This window comes from Mauremys mutica, chromosome 4 (assembly GCF_020497125.1).
Source record: "Mauremys mutica isolate MM-2020 ecotype Southern chromosome 4, ASM2049712v1, whole genome shotgun sequence".
Classification (NCBI taxonomy): domain Eukaryota; kingdom Metazoa; phylum Chordata; order Testudines; family Geoemydidae; genus Mauremys; species Mauremys mutica.
The window spans coordinates 17,500,911-17,528,644 of NC_059075.1; the positions used below are offsets into that span (position 1 = coordinate 17,500,911).

At 39.3% G+C, this 27,734-nt stretch overlaps 1 protein-coding gene across 1 annotated transcript in view; it reads left to right on the forward strand.

Moving 5' to 3' along the window:
• The window catches only part of JAG2 (jagged canonical Notch ligand 2), a 92,919-nt gene that overhangs the window by 32,796 nt on the left and 32,389 nt on the right, over positions 1-27,734 (forward strand). Inside the window, 3 exon segments of the mRNA XM_045015764.1 lie at positions 3,007-3,061; positions 13,087-13,341; positions 14,636-14,696. Of these exon segments, the coding sequence (XP_044871699.1) occupies positions 3,007-3,061; positions 13,087-13,341; positions 14,636-14,696 (371 nt within the window).

The following is a 27,734-nucleotide window of genomic DNA, read 5'->3' on the forward strand; positions in this document are numbered from 1 at the left end:
GTGAATCTTGTTTTATTGTGTAATTGTGAAAGTGTACACTTGTTCTTAAACTCTGAGTTTTAGTAGCAACTAATGAAGGACATGTTTAATGAGACACCAGAGATCTATCAAACTCCTGTCTATGCAACAATATAAAAGAAATACTATTACGTGTTAAGCATGGCAAAAGAAGTAATGTTTGACAGTCGCAAGTGGTGAACGCAACTTTTTAAAGCTCAGGGTCATTAAAACATATCTTTGGACGATGGCTGAGAGAGTGACAGCCTGCTATTTTATTCCTTGAAAATGCAGTTGGCCAGTCTTTGGATCTGTCTGACTCTGTGCTTCTGTTCATGAGGGTAAAGGTGAGAAAAGCAGCCTTTTTGAACTAAATGACTAGGATTAACGTTCTAAGGCTGTCACCTATTGTAGCACTATTTAATACTGGTCCACCTGATCTTGGTGCCCAGTTAAATTTCTCGATGTTAGTATACTTCAGTTATTCTTAAAATAAAAAATGTTTCTATAATCTTAGAGGAAAACATTTTTACTTGCTTCTATATGGCACGAATAATACAGATTTACAGATCCTAGTGTGCAAATTTATCATCTTAGATGACAGGGATAAATCATGCGTGCAAATTGTGCATCTAAGTTGTGAAATGTGCCACATGTAATAAAAAATAAGGTATTCTAAAGCTTAACAAATGGGGGGGGAGAGACTCTGAAGATGCTCCTAACCTGTGGTGCCATTTGGTCTAGGGCCGGTATTTGAGCTCACATTCTAGAGCAAGAGAGAAACTATATGTAATACATCAGATTACAATATCCTTACTAGAACAATGTTCAGTCAGAGGGCTGCCAGAATATATGCTGAGAATCTCTTAACCACTAGAATACAACTTTCATGGAGTATTTGTCTATCCCTGTTGTATGTAGTTTCTGAGATTGTTACATTTATACTCTAAATGAATAGTAGCCGTGTAAGTAATGTGCATTTAGGTAATAAGTCTTAAAACTTTTGAGTAGCACAGCTACATATCTTGTGAGGAACAGTTGAAATGATCCCTCTTACCTCCACGCTTTATTAATATTATTATTAAAGGGGATGGGGAAGGTCTTTTGGAAATGTGAAGGCTGCTGTGTTACACTTTGAACAAGTAACGAATTGTCTTTTTCCTAGCTATGCTCTGATCAGCTGTCCTTTTTCCAAAGCAATCTCTCACTAAAGAGAAGATCCACTTCCCTGCCCCACATTGTTGCTGTTTCCTTGTTACCTCCAGTCAGAAATTGGGCTAAATCTTTCCTGGTACTTCGGTAAATGAAAAGTTATCAGTTGACAAGCTGCAAAGTGCAGGAGTCTGCAGAATTCTAGAGAGACCCCTCAAACCATAACAAACTGCATTTTTAGCTGAAAGTGCATGAGGTGCATTTATTCAGAGATTGTAACCAATGTCCCCAATATCCACATAACTCTCAGCATTTTTGTATGTATTTTTGTAAAAAATGAGGTCTAGAAGATGCATGTCTAAATAGGCTCTGCTGACTTCTTGTAGTATGCCTACAGGAACCAGAACAATTGGCATTTTAAAAAATACTTTGTTTTTATCTTCTAGGCATGCTGCACAAGTTATGCTTTAAAAGCATGTAAACTTTGGAGTCTTAGCCCCTCTCAAAAGAGCTTGTTAAGTGCTAAAGAACTATGGTAAAACACTGGTATACAGCTGCTAATGTAAAGGTAGGGTAGCCCTAGATAGCCTTCCTTGCTGCCTCCTTCCAAAAATAACCATGTAAATTGACCCAGATTCCTTTTCCTAACAAGGGGCCTCCTATTTGAAAACTGAACTTGTCCAGGTCACTTCAACTCTGTAACTTGCTGTACTTAAGGAATGTTGCACATACTAAATTTTGTACAAATAAGTGTGGTATATGAGAACTTGAGACTTTTTTATGCCTCTAATTTAAGCATAAAGTTGTATGAATATTGTATGTTTCCCATAAGAGTTCTGGGGTGCTGTTGAACAGCTGGGTTTGTTTTAGTTAAATTTATATGAGCACTTTAGTTTGATGTAAACAAGACTGTAAGATAATATAGTAGATAAACAGCTATTCTCAGTTGAAACTAAGCTCAAGTAAATATTTAGACCTACAAATAGGACTGTAGCTTCCCCTCAGAGTAAGTACAGCACTTAAATGTGCTACACAGTTATGATCAGACTAATTGGATACTGTGGTGTAAACAGTATTCAAGATTGAAAGCTTTTAACTTTAAAGCTTTCTTCTTCCTCACTGCTGCCTCCAAACTATAGCTACTTCATTCTAGATCGCAAAACCTGGGAAGTGTTGTTGCTTTCACTCTTTTTTTTTCTTTCTGAAAGGGAACATGTTGTTAACAAAAGAAGGTTTTCCCTGCCCCCACCCCCACCCCCATATATGCTCTGTTTAATTTTGCTGACGAGCCCAGCCTTTTCCAGGTGCATTCTTCACATTTCCCCTTTTTATGAAAAGATCAGTCAAAATTTTCAGTAGGTCTTAATAATGAAACACTCTAAACTGATCCTTGGTTTAGATTTAGATTATTGGATTTTTTGGACATCTTCATGGTGGTTTTCCTCTTCTTAATTTATTTTCTTAGCCTAAACACTTACTAGCTATTTCTTGTAGCTAGTAGTTCCATACATCTGAAGTGGAGTGTTTTTTTTGTTTGATTTATTTGAAATAGGACAGTAACGTGTACAGTTGCGGTGTTCTGCCTAATTGGAACTAAAATTTATGTTGGCTATAGAGGGTCTTCATATGTGTTGTGTTGTTTAAGCAACATAAACCAGCTCTGTTTCACAAACTAATGCTGCTAATGCAATATTTTAAGTAGTACCTTTTTGAAGCTTTGAACCTTGGATCTCTCTTGGCAGTAACCCATGCTGTTTCCAAATCACTGTTTTGTGGCTGGCTTTGTAAATATGGGTGGGTGGGTTGGTTGGTTGGTTTTGTTTAACTGGTATCTAACTGGTGTCTGTTTCTTTTCAGAGATCATTCACGTTAATAATAGAAGCTTGGGACTGGGATAACGAAACAAAAAATGGTGAGTATTTATGAAGAACTTCCATATTTTGCTCATCCAAAAGTGTATTACACAGTGTACAGTCAAATTGTGTATGTTTGAAACTGGAATCTTGGATTTGGGAAGCATTTTCTTAATGCATGTGTCCTGGGATATTGCATTGAAAATTGGAAGTTAAACAGGAAAAAATGTAGGTTGATAGTCACTAAAGTTTCTAATGTGGCTCATTTAGAGGTAAATGAAACCTCTGAAAGCATAATAATCAGGGGCAGACTTCCATAAGCAAACACTATGAATAGCAGTTCTCTGTGATAAGTGGAAAACTTGTTAGAAGCCCGATGGAAGGAAAATGTGACTCATATTTTTGTCAAACTATTTGAGGGACTGGATGATGGCAAGTGAATATATTCTAGTCATTGGTTCCTGATGCCCTGTAGTTTTCAATTTTGTTTCAAAGACAAGCAAGTCTTGAATGCTCTTGTTATGAGGGGAATTGTGCCCACACTATTGAACCCCGCCCCACACACACACTCTCTTCTTTGGTCTCTGCAACTCATACTTAACAAGTGTGGTCAGTTCCCAGTTTTCATGGGCATTAACTAATTCCTATTTCTCTCGTCCTCATCCATCAGAAGAAATTGTACTTAAATATGATTGACCTCTCTAGCTAATGTTTACCATACTTTTGTGGTGTTTGTTTATTTTATAGATATAGATACAGATAAATAAATTTCCTTTTCTAAGTTGTTTTGCCCTATAATTTCATTGTTGCTTTTTTTTTTTTAAAGTACTAATGTATTTACTTACTGGCTGGTGCAGACAACGTGGGCAGGGATGTCCCCTTACAGTTTCCTGAAAAATAGAACGTAATGTAACATTTAAAATGGACTGAGTAAACTGGTCACCATTTCTTCTCCCAATAGCATAAAATCTAATTTGAACACACTGCTTGGGAGAACATATAAATGTGATACCCCATAACTTTTTTTTTTTGTCTTGATTAGTGGTGCTGGGTTCTGAATGTTAAGAGTAGTTAAAGCTTCATGTCATCTATGATGGCTACTGTTAAAGCTGATTTAAATTTAGAGGAAGGTAAAAGAGGTTGGAAAACTTAAACTTTGGCAAAATAGTTCCCTTTTCAGACTAGCTCAGGGCTCCCCCAACACTTCTGTATCAGCCCATTTAAGAGGACAACCATGATTATTCAAGTAGTAGATGGATGCCTTCCTAAATGAGACCTAAAGCATAGGTTCTAGTGAAGGTTGGGTAATATGAAGTTAAGATTTTAGAGTAAATGCTCTAAGGCTTGATACAAACCTTTTTTGCTCTAGTAACAGATATTTAAATCTGTTTTATATTGTATAACAAAACAAAAAAGCACTTCAGCTGCACTAAAGAATGTAGTTACAAATCAAAACAGTGGTTTGATAGCTTTATATCTGGGACACCTATAATAGGGTAGCTGGCTTGCCAAGGTGAACCTGACCAAAGAGAGAAAATTGTCTATTTCAGATATCAAACACTGAATTTTGTCTTGCATTGGTATCGTTCCAGAATGTCCTCAAAATTGGATATATTTTGAGTGATTGGATGCTAAATTTTGTGCTAAACTGAAGTAATCTACTCTGTTCTCTTAGATTGCCTCGTGTGAACTTGAAACCACCAAGAATCCAGCTGGTAGTGGCACTAATAGCATTCCATACCAGTGCATTTAGGAGCATAATTAGATGTTCATTTTTTTTTAACTTCCTTAGCATCTGTAATAAGTTCATATTTGTAAGGTGCTTTGAGAACATATCTATAAGAAATATCTTTGTTAAATTCTGGCAAAACTATGTTGCTTATAGAATTGAAAAATTTTATATTTTGTGCTGCTAGCACTTAACTAAGCCAGGTTCTGCTACTAGTCTGTGCTAACACTATGGTCTGTCAAAGCTCCCTGTTCTCTCCAGGTTCCAGGGACGACAACTGGAGTAGGGGGTGCAGCATGAATGGGTTCAGCTCGCCTCTATCTCTGGACCATAGCTCTGTGCGAAGTGGGAGAATTCAAGTGCTATATAAATCCAGTCTCTATTCCTGAAAACTTCAAAAGATGCATTTAAATCTCTAGAAGGAACTGAAGTAGCAGCCATGAAGTAAAGCTTCACACTAGCATACTCAAATTACGTAGTGCTATCTGGCAAATCCCCTCAGAGGTGGAGAAGGAAAGAACTATCCATTGAGTATGCATGGAGGTCTCTCTGCTTTCAGAGGGGGAGATGTGGTGTCACATCTAGTATACATTTGACATGTCTTTCTTTAAAGACATTTATAAACATGAACTGATGAAACCTCAGTGCTTCTGTGACAGTTTTTGGTAACTTCTTACGTCGTGTACATTCAGAACTTAAAATGACTTTGAATTTTAAAGGAAGCTTAGTGGAAAGGTAATCGGTGTTGTTTGGGCCTGAGGGAATGGCTAATGTTTTACAATCTTGTAAAACGCATATACAGGAAGACTTTATTATAATCTTCATTGAGTCTAGAAAAACACTTGTGGACTGAGCGATAGTCCGTAAGCATTTTTTGGTCTCTGTCAGTGATGGATTTGCATAACCTGTAGAAGACCACAGAATTGTCAGAATACAGTTTGCAGCGCTAAAGAAAGTGCTAATGTGTAGGCATACAAGTGCAGTTGAGTAAGTTTCCTTCATTCTTGGGTGCATGCTAATGTAGTTATTCGGACTGGCATCCGAAACCCCAAAACAAAACCTTAAATCTGAATTTGGGAAGCCTTTATCAATCCCATAACCTGACAAAACACCAATTAAACAAAATACCTGATTTGTGAAGTGAAGCTATTTATCATTCCCTTAATGTAGTAACTTTTTTTTTTCTTTCTGCCATGTTGCAATTTAAGCTTGCTATTTTAGGGTTCTAGGAAAGACTTTTTTTAACATTGGAGATTTTAAAGAACATTCTTTATCTGATGAGGCTTAGAGACCCTATTTTATAAGAAGGCCAAAACTACCAGATCTTCTACTTGTTCTTCCTGTCTTTCTCATCCATCCCTTTCCCTTTTTGTGCTTTGTTTCTCTTCTGCTTCCCCTCAAATTTTCCTAGCCCAGGATCTTGTTTAAAAAATTAGTGCTTCAAAGAGCTACTGTAAGCAGCATTACTTTACTTGTGATTGGAAGAAAGTGGATGTGCTGAGGTTCTTGGGTTTTTTTGTTTTGGGGTTTTTTGGGGTGAGGGGGTGGAAGGAAGGGACAAACTGCATGGATGTAAAACTGGCTTCTACAGGTCTATAGGTCTAGCTTCTCTTCTCTCAAACATAACAGGCCCTCCCTGTCCACTTACCAGGTGTCATTTGATTTAGTCTTGTCTACAGAGGGATTAAACTGCATTAATTGTGTGCACCCTCTCATTCAGAATTCAAGTGGCCTTAATTCAGTAAACCAATTATCATAAAAGTCCCACACAGGGATTTAATGCAGTTTAACTAATCTACTTCTAATTCACACCATTAGTTAATTTGGATTACATTCCAGAGTGACCTCAAGTAGACAAGCCTTTAGATAGTAGAAAAGGAAATTATTCTAGGAGAGGGAAGGAAGGTTGTCTTGGCCCAGCATAACCCAGCGTAGACCCTTAGGAAAGCAGGCTAGTGTCTGCTTGGTAAAGTAGCTTGCAATTTAACTACCTCCAAGCCTGCTACTTGTGGGTCCTGGCATATTTCCTCCTTTACTGCAAATCTCTGTGAAGAGGGGATAGACTCGCATTCACTTTCCTCTGTTATGTGCTTTATCCCACTTAGAATAAGATCAGTCATAAAATATAAGAAGGCCATAGAGGCAAAACACTGGCTGTTGTCTTCCAGATCCTCCTTTTGAAGGGCTGCAAGGTCTCAGCCAGAGCCTGTGGAAGTGGGTGGTTCAGCAGAGGCTAATTTCTCCAAACCTACTTTCTGATATGGCAGAACAGTATTGAAATTAACAGCAGGTTTCTGGGTATCTATTTCCTTGCAGATGACTGGTAGGTGGTCTCTATGCACCAACCAGTAACTACTTCTTTGTTAATGTAAAACCCATGTCTGTGGCAGATCTGGTGGCAAACGGGGAAATCATTCTTTTTTTGGTTTGGTTTCTTGAGTAGATAGAATCTGTGGCACAGCTACCAATTGCAGTTACAGCTATGGCATTTCTGTCTAAGCCATCTTTTGTGGGGATTCCTTTCCCAAAGATCAGGTGGGCTGTGAGGTCTAATATTAACTCAGCAGCTGATGCTCTTAGAATTTCTTCTGTCATGCAAGCCTCTCTCCCACCTTATTTCCAAAGAAATAGGCTTGTGGGAAAACTAATTTCTGATCATAGAAAAAAGTCAAATCGCTATTGAGTGTGATGCCTCTTATTTGTGTCTGTAGCATACACTTCCTTTAATCGGTAAGACTTGCGGCAAGATAAGTTTCTTAAATACCCTGCCAAGTAACCCTAGTTGAGAATTAGGCAAAGTCTCTTTTGCCAAATTTACAGAAGTGAAGTTTCGTAGGCTGCCTGGAGACTCGTTAGACAAGGACATAAAATAAACTTTAAAAGGCAACTCCTTCATCTCATCAAGAGATAAAGAGGTAATAAGAGTTTCTAAAATCCAAGGCCCTCTAGTCAGATTCTCAGCCTCTACTGCAGTGGGTTTCAAACTTTTTTACTGGTGACCCCTTTCACATCGCAAGCCTCTGAGTGCGACCCCCTTCCCCCCCCAAATAAATTAAACATCCTTTTAAAAATTATATTTAACACCATTTTAAATGCTGGAGGCAAGCTGGGTTTGGGGTGGAGGTTGACAGCTCGGGACCCCTCAGGTAATAACCTTGCAACCCCCTGAGTGAGGGGTCCTGGCCCCCAGTTTGAGCACCCCTGCTCTACTAGAAGGAGATTTTGGCCTAGCAGTGGAAGAGGCGTGTTAGTATTCTTCCACCACTCTTCCTTTGGATAGGCCAGCTCCTGACTACATATTGCAGTTCCTGTTTTAAAACACACATGGGATTTAGGGGCCGCTTTCATCTCTACTCTTGAAGTAGACTATGGCCCTGATAACACTGGATGCTGGAACTCTGAGAGCTGATTAACAACTTTTTTTCCTCCCTTCCCCCACCTTACCTCCTCTACTTGACCCAGAGCCAATTCCTTGTATTTCCTAAATAAATACTTATCTAGGCTTCTAAATCTGTCAGGCAGGAGCTCCAGGAAGAATTCCCAAAAATGAAAATATTTTCCAGGATGGTTATTTCTTATTCTGAAAGAAGGCAAAGTGGGGAGTTTGGGGCATTTGAACCTCACTTCAGATCCATAAGAACAAGGTTGTGTGTGGAAGTGCTTGCACCAACTCTTCCAGAAATGATCAATATTTTAATGCCTTAACTGAATTTAATGAATGTGCACTAGCCCACTTATGTTTAATGAGGTTTCATTACCAAAGCTACTCCTTTCAGTTCAGGTCTTAAGTCAGGTGGATAGCAATACCTCGGTCGGTTTTTCCAAGAGTGTATGGTGGTAGTCATTGCAGCTCTTAATTTGTAGACACTATGTAGATTTCTCACACTTGGAAAACAGTTATCCATGCATGTTTACTTGAGCCACCGTCTTTGGGGTCATGTAGGTTCCTAACTGAGGAAGAGTGCCATTGTACTAAGCTGAAGGATAAACAACTACAGCAGTTAGAGTGGATTCTACATCCTTCTACCACTTGGTTCTGTTCCTGCAGTTTAAAAAAAAATTGGATATATATATCTGGATCTCACTGTCACTAACTTTTTCACATGTAATACACCACACTAGTTTTTAATGTGTCCTTATTTGGCTTTGAAATTTCTTCTTTGCAGGGCTTTAGGGTGGCCCATCCAAGGTGTATATTTTGCCTATTCTGAACTGTCCATGTGCTGCAGCAGAAGAAAAGAACCCACATAAAAGGACTTATGGGCATGTCCTTAAAGAACAGCAGTAGACAGATATTTGAACCTATCTATCTTATAAATTCAGTTTTTAATACAAGCCAGTCTTAACAGACCTAAAAATAGCTTTCTTGTGTGGATTTTTACTGTTTGATATCTCCCTACTTCTTATATTTACTTTTAACTTTTAAAATATTTACTGGGCTGAAGGAAGTGAGCATAACTAGCCCCAAATCCTACTGAAACTTGAGCGCCTTGTCATGCTTGAACTAAACTTACATAATTCTTATATCTGAGTTCTTGAATTTTTGAAGGGAAGATATAGATAGCATACACTAATGACAGAACTTAAGAGGAAATGCTATTACAGATTCATAGATTCATAGACTCTAGGACTGGAAGGGACCTCGAGAGGTCATCGAGTCCAGTCCCCTGCCCTCATGGCAGGACCAAATACTGTCTAGACCATCCCTGATAGACATTTATCTAATCTACTCTTAAATATCTCCAGAGATGGAGATTCCACAACCTCCCTAGGCAGTTTATTCCAATGTTTTACCACCCTGACAGTTAAGAACTTTTTCCTAATGTCCAACCTAAACCTCCCTTGCTGCAGTTTAAGCCCATTGCTTCTTCTATCCTTAGAGGCTAAGGTGAACAAGTTTTCTCCCACCTCCTCATGACATACCTTTAGATACCTGAAAACTGCTATCATGTCCCCTCTCAGTCTTCTCTTTTCCCAACAAAACAAACCCAATTCTTTCAGCCTCCCTTCGTGGGTCATGTTCTCTAGACCTTTAATCAGTCTTGCTGCTCTTCTCTGGACCCTCTCATTGTTTGTTTGTTTTTTGGGAGGGGGCAGGACTTCTATAGTCTTTTTTTTCCTTCTAGTCTCTAGAAGTAGAAGTATAATGTTCGAATGACTTTTATTTGAAAAATGTTCACTTGACCTCTAGTCCCACTAAAGTCCTCTAGTCTTTACTGAAGAGAGATAACTATGGCAACAGACATACAAGAGGCCCCATACTATCACAGTGTGCCTAGCCATGATAAGGGCAAGCAGGGTCACAGGTCTCATGTTCATCTTCTAAGACTGCCAGCAAGACTGTTATGCTAATTATATGATTGTCTATTAGCAATTGGATAGACAACACAAACTTACCTTGCATAGGGTGCTGAAACCATGCAGTAGTAACATAGTGTCACTCACTGCCAGTTAGGGTGACCAGACAGCAAGTGTGAAAAATCAGGACGGGGGCGTGAGGGGTAATAAGATCCTATATACCAGGGGTCGGCAACCTTTCAGAAGTGGTGTGCCGAGTCTTTGTTTGTTCACTTTAATTTAAGGTTTTGCATGCCGGTAATACATTTTAATGTTTTTTAGAAAGTCAGTCTCTCTCTCTCTCTCTCTCTCTCTCTCTCTCTCTAAATCTATATATTATATAACTAAACTATTGTTGTATTGTAAAATAAACAAAGTTTTCAAAATGTTTAAGAAGCTTCATTTAAAATTAAAGTTAAAATGTTGATCTTACGCCACCGGCCCGCTCAGCCTGTTGCTGGTCTGGGGGTTCTGTTCACTAGACTGGCAGCGGGCTGAGCGGGGCCTGCAGACGGAACCCCGGCTGGCAAGAGTCCAGCAGCCAGAACCCCAGACCGGCAGTGGGCTGAGCGGGGCCTGCAGCCGGGACCCCAGACCAGCAGTGGGCTGAGCGGGGCCTGCGGCCGGGACCCCAGACCAGCAGTGGGCTGAGCTGCTCAGCCCACTGCCGCTCAGGGGTTCCATCTGCCGGCTCCTGCCAGCTGGGATCCCAGCTGCCGGACCCGCTGCCGGTCTGGGGTCCCCGGCCCTGCCCACATACAGTGGGTACCTACCTTCTCCCTGGTTCTGGCCCATTCTTTCTCTCTCTGCACTGAGCTGAGGGTGAAGGGTCTGGCCAGGAGCTAGAATGAGGGAGGGGGGCTCAGGGTTGGGGCAGGAGGTTTGGGTGTGGGGCACTTACCTGGGCAGCTCCCATTTGGTGTGAGGGGTGCAGGTGGGAATGTGGGGTGGTGGTGCAGGAGCTCCTGTTTGGTGCTTGGGGTGGAGGTGTGGGGGGGCTGGGTATGTGGGAGGTACAAGAGGTCAGGGCAGGGTGCAGGTGTCAGGGCAGGGGGGCTGGGTATATGTGGGGATGCCAGAGTCAGGGCCAGGGTCGTAGGGTGGGGGTGTGTGTGAGGGGGGTACAGGCCTCAGGGCACAGGTCTCGGGGGTGTGCGGGGCAGAGGACTGGGTGTGTGTATGGGGGGGGTCAGGGCAGAGGGCTGGGAGTGTATGAGGGGGGGATTAGGGCAGGGGGCTGGAGGGGATATGCCCCTATTCCACCCCCACCCCCCGCCAAGGCTCTGCCTTCGCTGGGAGCAGCGAGCACGCTGACTCTGCTCCTTCCTGACCCCCTCCCTCGCAAGGGCCATCAGCTGATTGGGAGGGAGGGAGGAAGGGATGGAGAGGCGGAGGAGGGCAGGAACCCAGCACACTACAGGAAGAGGCAGGGGAGCTGGCAGGACCAAGATTCTGCCCCTGCGGCGGGGAGGGAGGAGCAGAGGGTGGCGAAGAGCGGGCTGAGGTGGGGGAGGAGGGAGCGGAGGGATTCTGGCAGGCAGTAGCGTGCCATTAAAAATTGGCTCGCGTGCCGTCTTTGGCACGCATGCCATAGGTTGCCAGCCCCTGCTATATAAGAAAAAGACCCAACAATCGGGACTGTCCCTATAAAATCAGGACATCTGGTCGCCCTACTACCAGCGTGGGCCGGGCTAGATGTGAACCATAGACCTGGAGATATAGAACTTGATCTTTCCAGGTGGAAACTGTCTACTCATCTTAGCTTTCCTTTTGTGCTTTATTTTTATTTATTTGAAACATTTGGTGTTCAGAGAAAACAAATGCTAAAGTATCTTTATTTAGTACATTTTGTTATGCATGAAGTCAGTACATTCATGACCACTTAAGGGGTTGTTAGAACCTCTTCACAGGAGTAAAAGAAGCACATTCAATTTTAGATGACTTTTCTAGATTAACTTCAGTAAGTAATAATACCGTGTGAGTAACCTTTCATTTTAGGATTTTATATACATAACATCTGGAGTAGGGGAAGTAATGCTTATTATAGTTTCTAAACACTGAATGGTAGCTAAAGCTCTCTTCTGGCAAACAAATCCATTAATTTTTTTGTATTGCTCATGAAAACTCTTCAATGCTTGCAATCATTAAGTCTTCTAACTATGAAATATGTGTAATGGTAGCAGTTCCTTAAATCTGTGTCCTATAACCCTCTTGTCAGGCAAGGCTTCCTGTCCACTCAGTCCTTTAATTCACTGTGATTGCCCCCTGCCATGCTTTATTTTATTTTGTAGACTGTCATTTCCTAGAGAATTATATGAAAGTTACACAATGGTGAAATGCTATTCATTTAATTGTACTGGAAAAAAATGAACTAGTGATAAGGTAATATATGGAATATTCATGATTACTTTGAGTTTAGTCTCTAATTCTAGATGTCTTACTTACAAATAACACCTGCAGTCTCACTTGGGCATTTTTTAAGTCATGGATTTCAAATTTTGGAGGGAAGTTCCATGAGGTGGATGCGCTTTTTACATACACAAAACAAGATTTATTTAGGGATACAATTGTATGTGTCTATTTAGAGCAACCTAGCTGAACATACTGTGGGCTTTATTTTTTATTTTGTTTTTTTTATTACTCACATCAGAGAACCCCTAGTCTAACAATTTATTTACTGGATTTATGCAGATTTTGCAATTTAAGAATAAAAAAGAACAGAGTCTCATATAAAGATAAACTTGTTGATTGACATTGCGTGGGTGTGATGTATTTGGCTGTATTGACAAAAAGCCATTTCCCATTGATTATGTTCCATTTCTTAAAGTCCTATAACTTTGCAAGGCAGAGAAAAATAAATTTGGGGTTAGTAGCCCTTTAGCAACTTAAGTGTTTGTTGTTTGTTTTTTTTTTGTACTGAAAGTCTTTTTAACCAATTAATACAGGGGGAAAAGTAATTTTGCATAGTGTGCATCCGGCTTGCAATATATTAGGGTTTTTGTTTTCTCTTTATAAAAGATGAAGAGCTGTTAATAGAGAGAGTGTCGTATGCTGGTATGATCAACCCTGAGGATCGGTGGAAGACCCTACCATTTAAGGGGCATGTAGCTCATTTTGAAGTGCAAATAAGAGTGAAATGTGATGAGAATTACTACAGCACACGGTGCAATAAATTTTGTGGACCTCGTAATGACTTTGTTGGTCACTACACGTGTGACCAATATGGAAACAAAGCCTGCATGGAAGGTTGGATGGGAGAAGAATGTAAACAAGGTAATACTCTATTTACTATTTTACATAATTGTTGTTGAAAATAGAAGTTATATTGAGGTTAAATCTTTTTAGCATGCTGCACCAACTACACTGCCATGTGCACGAGCACAATACAAATAGATTTGCTTTGTTAGAGCTGGGCAAATAATGGATTTTTCAGTTTGCTGGCAATTCCAAAAAAATAATTTAGAATTGAACCATAAGCTAACTTGATCATTCTCTCTTTTCCTGGCCCAATGCCTATTCACTATCCCTATGAATGACTATGAATTGCCACTATGAATGCAAGCACTATTTTGTTGCTGGATGCTTCTTCTTTTGTTTTTTGTTTTTTAAAAGCAAAACCACAAAAACCTGACTTGCTCTAGTAAGAGTGAAGTGAGGCTCTTGGCAGAATCTAATAAAGAGACTTGTTTGCCTATCAAATCAGGTCTTTAAACCAGTGAATTAAATGCCCTTTTAACTTAAACTGAAGGTACTGGTTAACTTTGATCAAGGAGCTAACTTTTTAAGAAAAAATGATACATTATAGCTTAATAACAGATTTCTAAAATGAAGATAGCTTTAATAACATTTTACAGTACCAGATTAGTAATACTGTGTATGTTTTCCAGTCCTGGAAAAATGTCCTTGTAACTCTTGCAAATGAGGATAAAGCTGTTTAAAGTTTAATGTATACAAAGCTGAAAGCTTTTTGATGTCCGTTAATGTTCAAGTGCAGTCCTTAAATATACCTGCAATGTTCAATTTAGTCCCACAGCATTTTTCCTCCTATCTTTCAGTGAGTAACTAGCACTAAAATTGTTTTGGTTTTTCACTTATGACAGAAGTAAAGTGATGAACACCAATTTATAGCTATTTTAGCCAATATTGTATAATTTTTGAAGGTGTATTTTAGTTCTATATTTATCTTATTTTAAAAGGTTGATTAACTTAAAATATCTGAACCCATGTAACAAATCAAATTAAGTGGTATAACATTAAAAATGTAATCCATGTTTGTAGATCCAGGCTAAACAAGAGGCTCGGTTGGTTTTATTTAAAACTTGGAGTTGATTTAATGAAATAGCTAGCTCGAAGAGTTGGTGGTTTTGTTTTTTTTTTAATAGTTGTGCTGTTTGTTGATGTCTGTGTAAGAATTAATTGAAAGGAAAACTGTTTTAGGAATGAGCAATGAATAAGCTACTCCATTATGAAATTGCTTTAATTGCTGGACTAGGAGCTAGGGTTTCTGTATTAACTGAAGTCTTACTGCCCATACTAACTGAAGTCTAAACCTTTTTTCTATTCACAGCTGTATGTAAACAAGGATGTAATTTACTCCATGGGGGTTGCAGTGTACCTGGGGAATGCAAGTAAGTATATATGTACTTGGCTATTTTAGTGTGAAGGAAGAACACTGGCTTTCTAGTACTTTTGCTTTTAACAGTGATTTTAGCAATTAGGCAGTGTACAGTAAAATAAAAATTGGCTGGATGGGTGTAGATATGGATTATATTCCAACTGTGCAATATTAAGTTACATTTATTTCAGACTTTGAGTTTCACAGAACTTTTTACTTTCGGAGGTTGTCTGCTTCTGTGTTGTGACTGAAGGGATTTGCAAAAAAACAGTTGGGATTAGATGAGGCACTTCAAACAAGAACCAGCACTCTATTCTATTTAAAGATCACCTGCAATAGCAGAAAATTTATTAGCCTGCTCTAACTTTGAATATTTCTAGGTCTCCCATAAGTCTCATCCAGGTCTTCTGAAAAAACAGAGACAATCTTTCATTTCAATTGTTTTTTATCTATTTATTTTTAAAGAATGGGTTGTATGGGTAGATGGTATTTTCCCAACTCCAGCACAAAAGGTACATTCTGGATTGGTGCCAAACTCGACCCTTTTCTTGAGATGATATTTTTCAATTGAGATAACACTAAATAAAACACCGCCTATACATTCTACCCCCAGCCAGGCCTGTTCTTAGGGTTTCTTGCATGTATGTCCCAGATTCTCTTTCCCTCTGGGTTGAACAACTTAACTCCACTCTGAAAATAAAGGGAAGGTGAACAGGTAGTGCCTGCCACAGTAAACATGAATTAGTTATTACTTCCATGCAGAAGTTCTAACATCTGCTAACAGGGTTGGTCAAGAGAGAACCAGTGCACCTTATTGCAACTGGCTTTTTAAATATACTTGTTCCAACTCTTCAAAACTCGCTGCTTGTACAAGTACTCAAACATGTTTGTAGCCAAAGCATAAGCATCAGTCTATTCTCCTGTAATTATGTACTACTTGCCAACTTATCAAAACACTGAGTTCTCTGTTAATTAGACACATTCTTTAGAAAGGAAATATCTTGCAGCTCTCAACATGAAAGTCTTGGCTAACTGAGGTTAGTTTTGTGGAATACAAAAAAAAAAGCTTGGGGGGAGGGTAGTTATGTGACCTACTAAACTTGCCCCTACTTTCCCCAAATTTTTTCTTTTCCTTTTCTCCCCTATGACTGGAGAGGTGTTAACAGGCTGCTTACTTTGAAGGTTTCCTTGAAATATATTTTAACTACCTATGCTAAAGAATCTGTTCCACTTTGTATTTAGCTGTGATGCTCTGAGTTCTTTTCCTAGATCTGAAGAAGAGCTCTGTATAAATTCGAAAGTGTCTGTCTTCATCAGAAGTTGGTTCAATATATATTACCTCACCTACCTTGTATCCCTAATATACTGGGATCAGCACAGCTGCAACAACACAGCATACAATGTTATAAAATGCATTTATGACTTCACTGCCACCAGTTCAGACTGTGACTTTGACTTGAGAAAATGACCAACAGCTTAGACTGGGAATGTTCCCCAATGTGAAAACTCTTGAGGGGGGAAAAAGCTGAGCAAGTACTTCCCTGAATTTTGGTTCAGGTAAATGGGGCATCTTCAGAGCTTTATTGATGTCCAGGTAGTGCCACAGGATCTCTTTGGCCCAGCACGGTGGGAATGTGAAAAGGCATCTAAGGGAATACCAGTTGAGATGAAAAGACAACAGAAACTTCGGGTAGGTCTCCCATGTAGCTGCTCTATGCCAATGGAAGAGAGCTCTCCCGTTGGCATAACTACCTCCCCCTCAACAAGTGGCGGTAGCTGTGTCGGCAGAGCATTGTCCACACGGGCACTTTTGTCGGTCAGTGGTGTATCTTTTTTCACACCCCTCATTGACAAAAGCTTTACCGAAAAGAAAAAAAAAAGGTGCTAGTGTAATCATACCTTGCTTTGCCTAAGGCTAATACCTTTTTTACAAGGAGTGGGGAAAAGCTAGACATGTAACCATGTAGGAGAGGTAGTGTAAGCACCCTCATCTTGCTGGAACACATAAAGGCTAACAGGAATGTGTTCTCGCAGAAGGGAGTCCAAGAAAATACCTTTGAAAGGTTCAAAGGGGGAGAACACACAGGATCACAAAGATTAGGTTGAGGCTCCCAAGAGACCTGATGCTTTTGAAGGGGGCTTTTTAAAGGGGTAGCTTTAAACCTAAAGGAGGGAATCCTGTTACGTTTCCCCTTTGTTTCTAAAGAACAAGAGCTGTTTCCTTAATATTTGATATCCATATGGCTCTTCTAAGGTACTCCAGTTGAGTTAAATTTCAGAAAAGTAGAGTCCCAGTCTCTCTTAAGGGTTCTGACTAGAGGCTCTTCCCATTATTCTGTTCTATCTAGTTGGATTCACTCCTATATATTCAGGAAGTTTAAACAGCAGCCTCTCTTGCAGGAAGAGAAAATAGCAGAGGAAAGTTTAGGTATAAAAATACTACAGTTGGATTGTATTCCACCTGCCAGATTCTTGAAGATATGAAAATACACCTAAGGTCTCAACAGAAAGTGGCAAACACTACCAATTTGGTTGTCTTAATGTACCCTCTGCCCACATGCACCTCATTTTAAAGCTGCTTATGTGTACTATAAGATGTGGTATGATGTGGAGCTATAAAGTGGTGCCATTTCCACAGAAATTGAGGTAAACAATGACCCCATCAACACATGCAAGTATTTCAGTGGTCACTTTAATTTGTTTGTTAGTTTAATGACTCTGTATTTCAAGACACAAAATTGGATTTCTTTGACCTCAAAGCATCACAACAGCAAACTAAAGGGCAAAACAAAATCTAATAATAAACTTGAACAGATATCCTGGAAATGTAATAACACGGGTGACATTTCTAGTCAACATTATTATTGTCATTTTGTTCATCCTTATGATCTCCGCCGAGCATGCTTGGGTTACCAAGTCTTCATTGCCTTGGCACGCACATATTTCTCTGCGGGGAATATTGTTCTGGCTACAGAGACAGTTGATTGTGCAGTGATCCCTACTGGTACAGGCACAAATAAGGTCTTTTAGAAACTCCTGTTAATACTTGTATAGCAGGAAGCATGTTACAGAAGTCAAGAGTGAGTGCTTCACAAGTTGCATGCACAGATGTGAAGTGATGCATGTCCATTGTGCTGGTAATGGCTCCTGTTTCAATCCATGTTATGTATGTGTTCCATTTTTGGAAACAGCAAGGACCAAAACGTGTATCACATGACCTAATTACCATGGTTCCTTTGGTATCAGGAGACCCAGAAGCCATACTTGCACATAAAGTATGCAGAAGCATCCTTATGACCAATTCCTGTTGAGTACCTTCTTGGGCTTCTTCAGCACCTCTACTGATGATGGAATTTGCTGCTTTACCATTGGGAAAAGCCTCCAGCTAGAAGGAGCGTTTGTGCTGGGTGTGCTCCTACATTATCATGTACATTTAAACCATATAGTCATGGGGGAATTTTACAAGTGACTGCTTGTTGAATGCCATGTTTAGGAACTCTTTTTCCATGGAGGCACATGGCGTCCACCCATCACCTGGTATCTCTTGTAGCCATCTTTAGATCCTGTCTAGCATAGTCTTTCCGCAGTTTTCACACTTACTTTGTCATATCTGTCAAAGACTTCAGTTACAGAATTAGCTTGGTCAGATTCTTTCATGACCTGCCTCAAGTACTCAGCAGCCAGTTAATCAAGTGTGTGGAATTTCTCTGGCCATCATTTGTATAATAACCATGTCATATCTCTGATGTACACCACGGTTTCTTTGTTGCATACTCCTAGCTCATGGATTCTTCCAGCTGATGCCCTAATTGAGTGTCTGGTGTTATCCTTGTTTTGTCAGCAAGGAAGAGGGACATAGGCACAGGTCCTATTGGGTGACTTAGAACAGTTGCTATTGAAACATAATCTTGGCATCTTGCTAAGGACAGGGCTCTGTGGAAGACCATTTTTGGACTGATAGCTGCTGTGATTGTCCCTCTCTTGCCAGACTTGTGTTTGGTGGTTTTGGCCATGTCAGCAAATGTAGTGATGCCAGGTTTCTTAACTGTCTGAAGAAGCTACATGTCCCATCAGAATCAGCTGTTCCTCTCTCAAATCTCTCCATTTGTTCTTCACCAACATCTGCTATTTTAGTAGAGACTCTTGTATGTCTGATGTCACATGCAGTCCATTAGATATGTTGATAAGCACTTTTTGGCTGTGACTCAGCATCAAATGGGTTTGTCATATTGTGGATGACATAGTTGGGAAGAGGTAGAACATTCTTTTCATCCCTCTTCAGTGCAGAGTCAAGGACTCTTTTTGTAGATGTGTGTTTGCTGCTACTTTGGCCATTTCTTCCATAGGTTTTGCATATTCATACTATAAAGTTATGTATGTTCATCTCTAACACTATAGCTGACCCGTACATAAGCATAACTGAATTAAAAAGCTAGTTTCTAGAATATGTCAAAGGCTACTACTGCATGCAGAGCCAGCTACAAACTAAAACCTTCTTCTAGGCAGACTACATGTTACAATGTATGTACAAAAGCGTACAAATGGAGAAGCATTACATTAGGAATTCACATACATTTATCTTCCCACTATGCAGTACAAACTATTGGCATGCAATCTAGTGCTACTGGTGCACAATCTTCAGTGTGAGCTTGATCTGGTCAGCAAATTTCAGTTGGAAATACAGACGACCCCCGACTTACGCAATCGTTCTGTTCCGGAAAGCCTTGCGTAAGTCAGAAATATATACCCGTACGTTACGCAAAAATTTCCGCAACTTGAAAATCCTATTTCTGGCTTATGGAACTTTTTCTGTAAGTATGAATTTGTGTAAGTCGGATCTTGCGTAACCCAGGGAGCGTCTGTATAGAAAATGTTTTCCTTGTAAAATACTTTGACAATTAAGAATATGCCATATGAAAACATTTCATGTTAGTATATTGCAAAATGTAGATATTTGCCATTTTTTCTGCATGTTAAACAGCTTCATCGCTTCTGGGGGGAAAAAACTTGCCTGTGCAAAACCAAAAGAATCTTGTAATACATTGTAGTTTTGGCCAATAAACACCACTTTAAGGTGTTTGACATTAACTTAAATAGCAAAACCTGTAGTCATAGTCATGTTGCAGTATTTCTAGAATTGCAAAAAATGGCTTTTTCTCATTTTGGATACCATTGTTTCACCTCGCCTACAGTCTTACAGCACCGCTTGACAGCTCTTCTGAACATACCATTGGAAAGATTATTTTATGTATATGATGGGGGAGGGATGTAGGGTGGGTTCATTAAATTCTAAATATATGGCCCTCTTTGGAGACTTGCCTCATACCTACGAGTGATGTCACCAATCCATGAAACTGGTTAGCAAGTAGAGAGAATGTTAAAATCAACTAAGGTATCAAAGATTTACTAGTAGGTCGATGCTACAGTTTTTATACCCTGTTTTTTTTTTTAAATTAAAAAGTTGCCCTTGATCTGCATGTCCGCCAAAGAGCTATTGGACTGATCTATAGAAGTTAATACAGTGACACTAAAGCTCCCATTAATGCAACAAATTATAAAATATGTTTCTATAAATGATTTGTTACTGATTGGACAAGCCAACCTCACAGTTGGTACTTAGTGTACCCTGCACTTGCATGCCATGATAGAGATCGGTGAATGTTAGAAAAGAACACTTTGACTAGATGGTAGACATTTTTTTTATAAAAAAAAGTAGAGTGAATTTTAAACAAGGCTTGCAGGCATGACCTTTTGTTGTTTACAGCCTTGCAAGGAAGACTGTTTAGATGTACTTGGGATAATTGTGTTTGGAGCTATTGAATTATAATCTAAATTCCTTCTTTGGATTTTTGGACTATTGCCACCCTCATTTAACAGGTAAAAACAATGACTGCTTTCTAATTCTAAAGGAAAATGAAAAATGGGAGGAAGGCGAATGGGTGTGAGAGGCGTGGAAGTCTGCTGGTGCCAGTAGTCTGGCTCATAAACTGATTTGCCTTATTCTCAAACTTCACAATTGTTTTTTATATACAGAAAAAATGCAAAATCTGTTTTTCATCTCTGATTTAGTGTGAGGATCCTAATTACAGCTTTTTACTGAAGTAGTTTTTTTGCTTTTTTACTCTTGATATCAAGTAATTCAAAGTGATTCCTTGGACTAAGTGCTTCTGTAGAGGCAGACCTTAGAACCGTAGCAGTCTGATGTAGCCATTCAGATGGTAAATAACTAAATTCTCAGTTATGCCTTTGGCAGCAGCAGAACTATCATCCTTATCTGCTGGAAAGCTTTCTTGCCTCTGGTTTTTCTTTTTTAAAGTCCTTTTGTTGGTGTTGCTTGAGCTATTTATCAATGTATCTTTTTGTTTGGTTAGCAAGGTAGAGAGGAAAACAAAAATACAAGTCTTCATTTTAACTTGTTTTGGGAACCCCTATATAGCAAGCCCCTGTAAAAAGTTATCTTGAGAACTAATGGTCTGATGTCTCGTGGTTGGGGAGTGAGGAAGAGGATTTTTCAGATTGCTTTATTTTCTTCTTCTCTTGAGAAAGTGGTTATTATGCTGGCACCTCATTCTAGAATAAGTGTCAACATGGAGTTGAGCAATTTTAAAATATTTTACAGGGTATAACATATATGCAGGAATTCTACTTGCTAAGGAATATGCTGTGCTTCAGAAATGGCTTTCCTCATATGGTGGTGGTTTTACTGCAGAGTCAGTTCAGAAGAAACAACAATGAAAAGTTTCAGAAGCTTGCTCAGATGACAGGCAAAATGACATTGATATCAAACCAATTTCTTCTTGTATAGACAAGAAACAGCTGCTAAAACTGTGTGATAAAATAGCTAGATTTGGGACCACTAATCTGTCTTAAAAACTGGGTTTTTCTTAAGTTGCAGACTAAGTGGTCTTGTTGATCAGTGACTTCACAGTACCTTGAACTGATTCACATCACAGACCATTGTTTAAAAGTTCAGGTGGTGGGGGCAATTTGTTTTTTGGGGGGTGTGGGGAGGATGCTGTGGGGTTTTTTAAACACAGTTTGGACAACAGCAGATCTTAAATACTAGATTGTATTGTTTGTGCTACACAGCAGTGAGGTTAACTTTGGTGTAACAGTTATTTGTTGAGGTATTTATTCAGCGTAACTGGGCTCTGCACACCACATCCTGGATGGCCATAGATATGGGAGAACGTAAAGGCTAGTTCTTTGAGATAGGTTATCTGAGTCTTTTGGTACCATTTTCAACAAGTTGTCAGTACACTTAATAATTTAATCTCTCATTTCCTCATGATCCACTTTGGCATGTGTTTGGAGAAGTTCCAGGTATGTCTAGTATCCGAGCTTCATTGTTCCCACATTGCCAGGATGGTAGTGCTGTGTATAAAGTTTGTGTACTTCCCTTTTGTTTGTTTTTAAGCTTTTACAGAGAATCTCTCTTCAAAAACAATTCAAAGGGGCCAAATCTCAATATTCAATATGTTGTTAAAGTAAAACTTAATCAGCATAGAACTAGGGTAGGTGTATATCATCTGTTTTTAAAAAAAAATCATTTCTAAAAGATAAAGGAAAAACGTGTCCTATAGTGGATGTTTAGACTAAGTTAAATGGACTGGAAATGAGAATTTTTGGCCAGCATTCTTTATTGGGATGGTGTCAGTGCCCCAGCTACACTTTTTCCCCCTATCCGAGGGATAAAGAGCAGATGGGCCCAATCATTCCTCATTTCCTTCTTACTGCCTGTGATTACAAGAGGGAACCCTTGGCAGTGTCCACTGCTTTTTGCACACTATATAATTTAGGTCCTTTCTCTTTGTGTGTATACGTGTCTGTATAAGTACTAGTCTAAATACTACAGTTGTAGTTTGTGTAGTTTTAGGATTAGTTATTTAAAGGCTGTTGGCTAATACAAATACAAGAACAGTAGTAGTAATAATAATAATTTTAAAAAAGTGTTAGGGCCTTTCTTGACATGGCGGTTTAGAACCTATGACTGAAGCAAAGTCCCCAGGCTTCAAAACTCTCCTCTTTTAATGTGGTTACCCTGCTGCATGCCTGGTGCTCATGGTGCCTTTTCTGTGTTGGTGTAGAGGATATATTCCTGAGAGGGGTTCAGTTTGGCATTCTTTCTTGAAAAGAACTCAGAAGGTGAGGGAGGCCCAATTTAAGCTTTTCTCCTGGAACAGTTAATGAGTGCCCCCCAGATCTGGAGGGAAAAAGCCTCTAACAGACCTGAGCAGACATCGCTGAGCACTCCTCATTGAGCTAGTACAATAACAGATCTTAAAACCTGGATCCCCAATTCAGTGTCCGCGTCTAGTAACTACATCACATTGTCTCCTAATATATAACAATTTAACTCTTAAATTAAGCAGCCTCTTTATACCTATTTTAAGTAAATAATTATACATGACTATTGTTTTGGCTTGTGCAACACCATCCTGTGTATGTCATCAGAAAATTTAGTGGATTTTTTCCCACCCACTGAATGATGCATTTTGCTTCTGTCACTAGCATCACTGGATCTGCTTTGTTTTCCTGTCATGAATGTTTTGGCTAAAATTTCTAATTGAAGTCTAAATGCGGGAGGAGTTTTATTATTTGTCAGGAAGGTTCTGTAGGGGAAAAAATACACATGTGAGTAACAGGACACAGTTGTGATGTTTGCTTCTGCCTTGCAGGATGTAGGATTTTTATTTTAGGCTGAAGTGTTTCAGCTCAGCCTTTGGAAGCATAATAGGTTCCTTCCGCTTCCTTGAACTGCTTTAACCGAAAGAGTGATAGGAGCCTAATGTTCCACAGCCAGCCAGCATACATGGTAGTGGGATACTGAAGTATAACTGTAGTGGAGAAGTACCTGTTAGTGCAGATATAATGAAAGAATCCTGCATATTTTGAGGCATTTTATCAGTCTATAGACATGTGGTCTGCAAATTGGCATAAATCTGTGCCCCCCCAAATTTGATTTGGTTTGGTTTGTTTGGGAGTGTGTGTGTGTGTGTGTGTTTAAGCCATTCAGTTCCATGTCACTCTTTCATAAAGATAGACTAATAAAGCAAAGTGGTGGGATTCAAGATCACTAGATTCAGCCCACTTGGGGTTAATTTATTTTAGAGACAATTAGCCTTTAAGGTGGGCCTTAGCTCTGAGTGTAAATACCTTTTTCCTCATATTTGTTTTGAAGATTGATCATCAAGATTTGTTACGACCAGGGCTTGACATATTTAGCCAGAACATGAAGCCTACTATCCAAAAGTAGATGCAAAAGATTATTTGGACTCCCCAAGGGAGGTCCATATGCAATTCCAAGCCCAGCTGCTTTCAGTTGTTGAGATTCTTGTCAGGGTGCTATCCCTGGACCCTATGCATGGAGTCTGACTCATGTGACAGTCTGACATATGAAACGCTCCCCTGGCTTCTAGTTCTGCAAGGGAGGAGCTCTCAGAATTAAGATGTCCCTCTTTGTATGTCAGTTTCACTGCTTTGGCCACCCAGACCTGAAGAAGAGCTCTGTGTAACTTGAAAGCTTGTGTCTCTTGCCAACAGAAGTTGGTCCAATAAATATATATATATTACCTCTCGCACTTTTTCTCTCTGGTCACGAATGTTTGTTTTGTTCAACAGGAACGTATGTTACTGGTTTTTGTCAAGTGAAACTTAAGCTCAGCTACTTCTCTCATTGGGAAAGAACTGTGCAACTAAATCAGGACTTCCTGGCAAGGAGAGAAACTCAGACGGGTAGCCGTGTTAGTCTGGATCTGTAAAAGCAGCAAAGAATCGTGTGGCACCTTATAGACTAACAGACATTTTGGAGCATGAGCTTTCGTGGGTGAATACCCACTTCGTTGGACGCATGACGCATGCATCCGACGAAGTGGGTATTCACCCACAAAAGCTCATGCTCCAAAACGTCTGTTAGTCTATAAGGTGCCACACGATTCTTTGCTGATAATTTAACTAATTCCAGTGTCCAATGTGCTGTTCTATAGCCTCAAAGTGATTGGCCTATTTTAAACACCAGTAGGATAACCTGATTGACTTGGTAGGTGGATAAGAGGAGAATAAGATCCAAGTGACTTCACTGAGTCTACTTTGCAAACACTTGTGGTATAATTTGAGTGTTGAACTAGATCCACTTTTCCTCTCAAAAGCTAAACTGGAACAAGTTGGAAAAACTGAAAATAAAGTAAATTACATGTAATAAATGGCAAAGACTTGCATGAAATAGCCAAGTGAACAGGCAGCTTTATAATTCCATGTGCTTAACCTAGAATCTGGTTTTGAAAACTAAGGGCCAAATCATTGCTGGTGCTTGCATCTTCTGAGAGGTGCCAAGAACCCTTAACCCCTACTAAGGTCAATAGATGCTGAGCACATCTTGGCACTTTGCCAGATCAGACCCTTCAACTGCATGATGGTTACTAAATGTCTTGTTTTGGTAAATACTCCTCTTCCACAAAGGATGGTTTGAAAAATTGGGTCTTAACTTTGTATAGTCTTCACACTTCTAAAAGTAATCTCTTTGTAGTAGACTATCAAAACTCCAATTAAAGAAACATCTCAGCCACATTGTCACCTTTTGCTGCTGTTTCTGAATACAATTTGGGGCTGCAGTGTGTACCAGATGCAATTTTTTTTTTTTTTTTTACTCTTGTGGGATACCTTGACCTTGTGTCAGCTGTTTCACACAGCCTTAATGCACTCGACTTAGCATTTCTGCAGATGTATTGGCTGTAACATCCTCATTTACCTACTTCATGCCACACTTACTAGTAATGTGGTAGATAACCTCCTGAGGTCCCTTCCAGCCCTGATATTCTATTCTAATCTGAACAAATATTTTATACAAACACAAATATATTGATGATACAATTCATGCTAATATATCTTAAAATAACTGCATATGTGATAATCTATGGCACAATTGTTTCCTTTGGTTACCTTTATTTAGTTTGTGAAATTTGATGTCCCTACATGTTTTGCTAATACTGTTCTTTAAAATAGCCTACTTCAGCCTTAATCGAAACTGTAGGTTTCCATTGTTACCAATCCCTCTGTAGTCTAAAGAAAATGCAGCCCTTTTCATTTGCTTTTGAAAGCAGCTAAGATAGGTTTGTAGAACTGATCATTGTTTTTTAATTAAAATTACTGAAGATCATTCCAATATGTGCCTGTTGCACTCCCTTTGTTGATCTTAACGCTGACGTAGCGGGCCTGTCTGATCTGAGACTTGATGCGTACGCTTCAACCTTCCCTCAGGAAATCACTAAACTATGACAATCTATTTATGGTAACTTCCTTTGTACTGTTAGTAACCCAGAAGTTTAGATTAAGCAATCTCTGATTTGCTTTTGCATAGCCATGGTCATAAAGTTAGTGCTAGTAACACTGGCAGAAAAGGGAAGGGAGAAAGGGACAAGAAATTAACCCCGATCAAGAATCTTGCATTTTCTGAGCCTAGGTTGTTGTACAGGGTGAATTCCACTTTAAATAGGAAAAATGGTTTACAATATTCATAATCGGGTTCAAAATTAATCCTTGGATTATGGAAACTTCAAGTAATGTGTTTCCATTCATAATGGCAGAAATTTAATCTAGTCCACTGTTGGCTGCGTAAACAGCTTCTCTTTAGGCTTTGTTTACTGGGGTGAAATAGATGAATTCTGTTTTTTCTAAATATAACTCCACTCCTCTCTAAACCTTTGTGGTTTTTTTTATCATGGTGAACTGAAGTTCTTTTCCTTAATGCTTTTACATGATTTTCTCACAAGTTTCAATACGCATGCTGTTGAACAAGTTTTTCTTTTTATCACATTTTGCTCTAGGAGTGAGCAGAGATCCATGTAAAAGTTATCTTTCAAGAAGGAAGTGGAATTAAAGCTGTTCTAGCACCTGCTAATGTAGGATGCGACCAGACTTCCTGTTTGAGAGGAAATCCTAATTTATTCTTCCTTGTAAACTGAAGACTGATCAGTTTACCACATAGTAACCTTTTGACTCGTAAACATAGTGTTCCTTTGGTTGGACTGCTGGTAGCTTGTAGAAATGATTTCCCTAGGGCTATTATGGTAACTCAACTTATACCGGAAACAAAGTTTACACTTAATGTCATGAAGAAGTAGTAACCCTTTCCTACCAAATAAGCATTTTTATGTGTTCTTGCAGGGCATTCCATTTTTCAGAAGATAATTTTACATTGCCCTCTCCATGCTCCTAGAGCACTATCACAGTTTCTTGTAGCCCATTCAAATAGGAGTTACTGAAACACTTTCCTCTCATAGTCACATCGACATGCCACGTTTGTCAGTAGGTATTTATTCTTTGGATTAAAACAGATTTTGTGTTGGCAATAAAGTACCAAGTTACAGAAGCTGAAGTGTGTTGAGAGTGCACTTAAATATCAGAGTTGTATTGCCAAAATTTAAAACATTAAAGAAATCATGCATGCTTTGCTATAAGTAGGTATCCTAGCATTGGAAACAGCTGTACTCTGTGGGTATGTAATTAGTACTGCCTAGAGGAAAGAGGATGAATTTTTAGTATGAACTAGCTTTCTAATTATATTTATCTCATTTCAATATACAACATATTAACACAGGAGGAGAGAACTGCTACAGAGCTTGTATATTCTACAGTCTCCTGGCAAACCCCTGAATCTTTTAATTATCTGAATAAACTTTGTCTCCTGAAATAAGTAGATAACTGAGTTTACAATTACATTGTAATCCCCACAATTTGTATGTAAGTAGGAAGAATCAGAGCAATTTCTACCACCCTCACTTCCACAGTATAGTTCCAGAAGTTTACCAGTGAGACACTAAACATATGAGTACAAGAAAAAAGCTACCTTTGTAACTAAATACAGAAGAGCAGAAATTCAGAGCTTTAAGCACGGAGTAGTTTGTGTTGGTATTAACACAGAGGACAGCATGATCATGCTGCCAACATATGGTCTCAGAAACCACAACTCCTTATTAAACAGTCTAATATATTAGTCCCTAGTGAATGGGGATTCCCTGTTTGATTTTCCTCTTCCACTCAGAAAATGGCTACA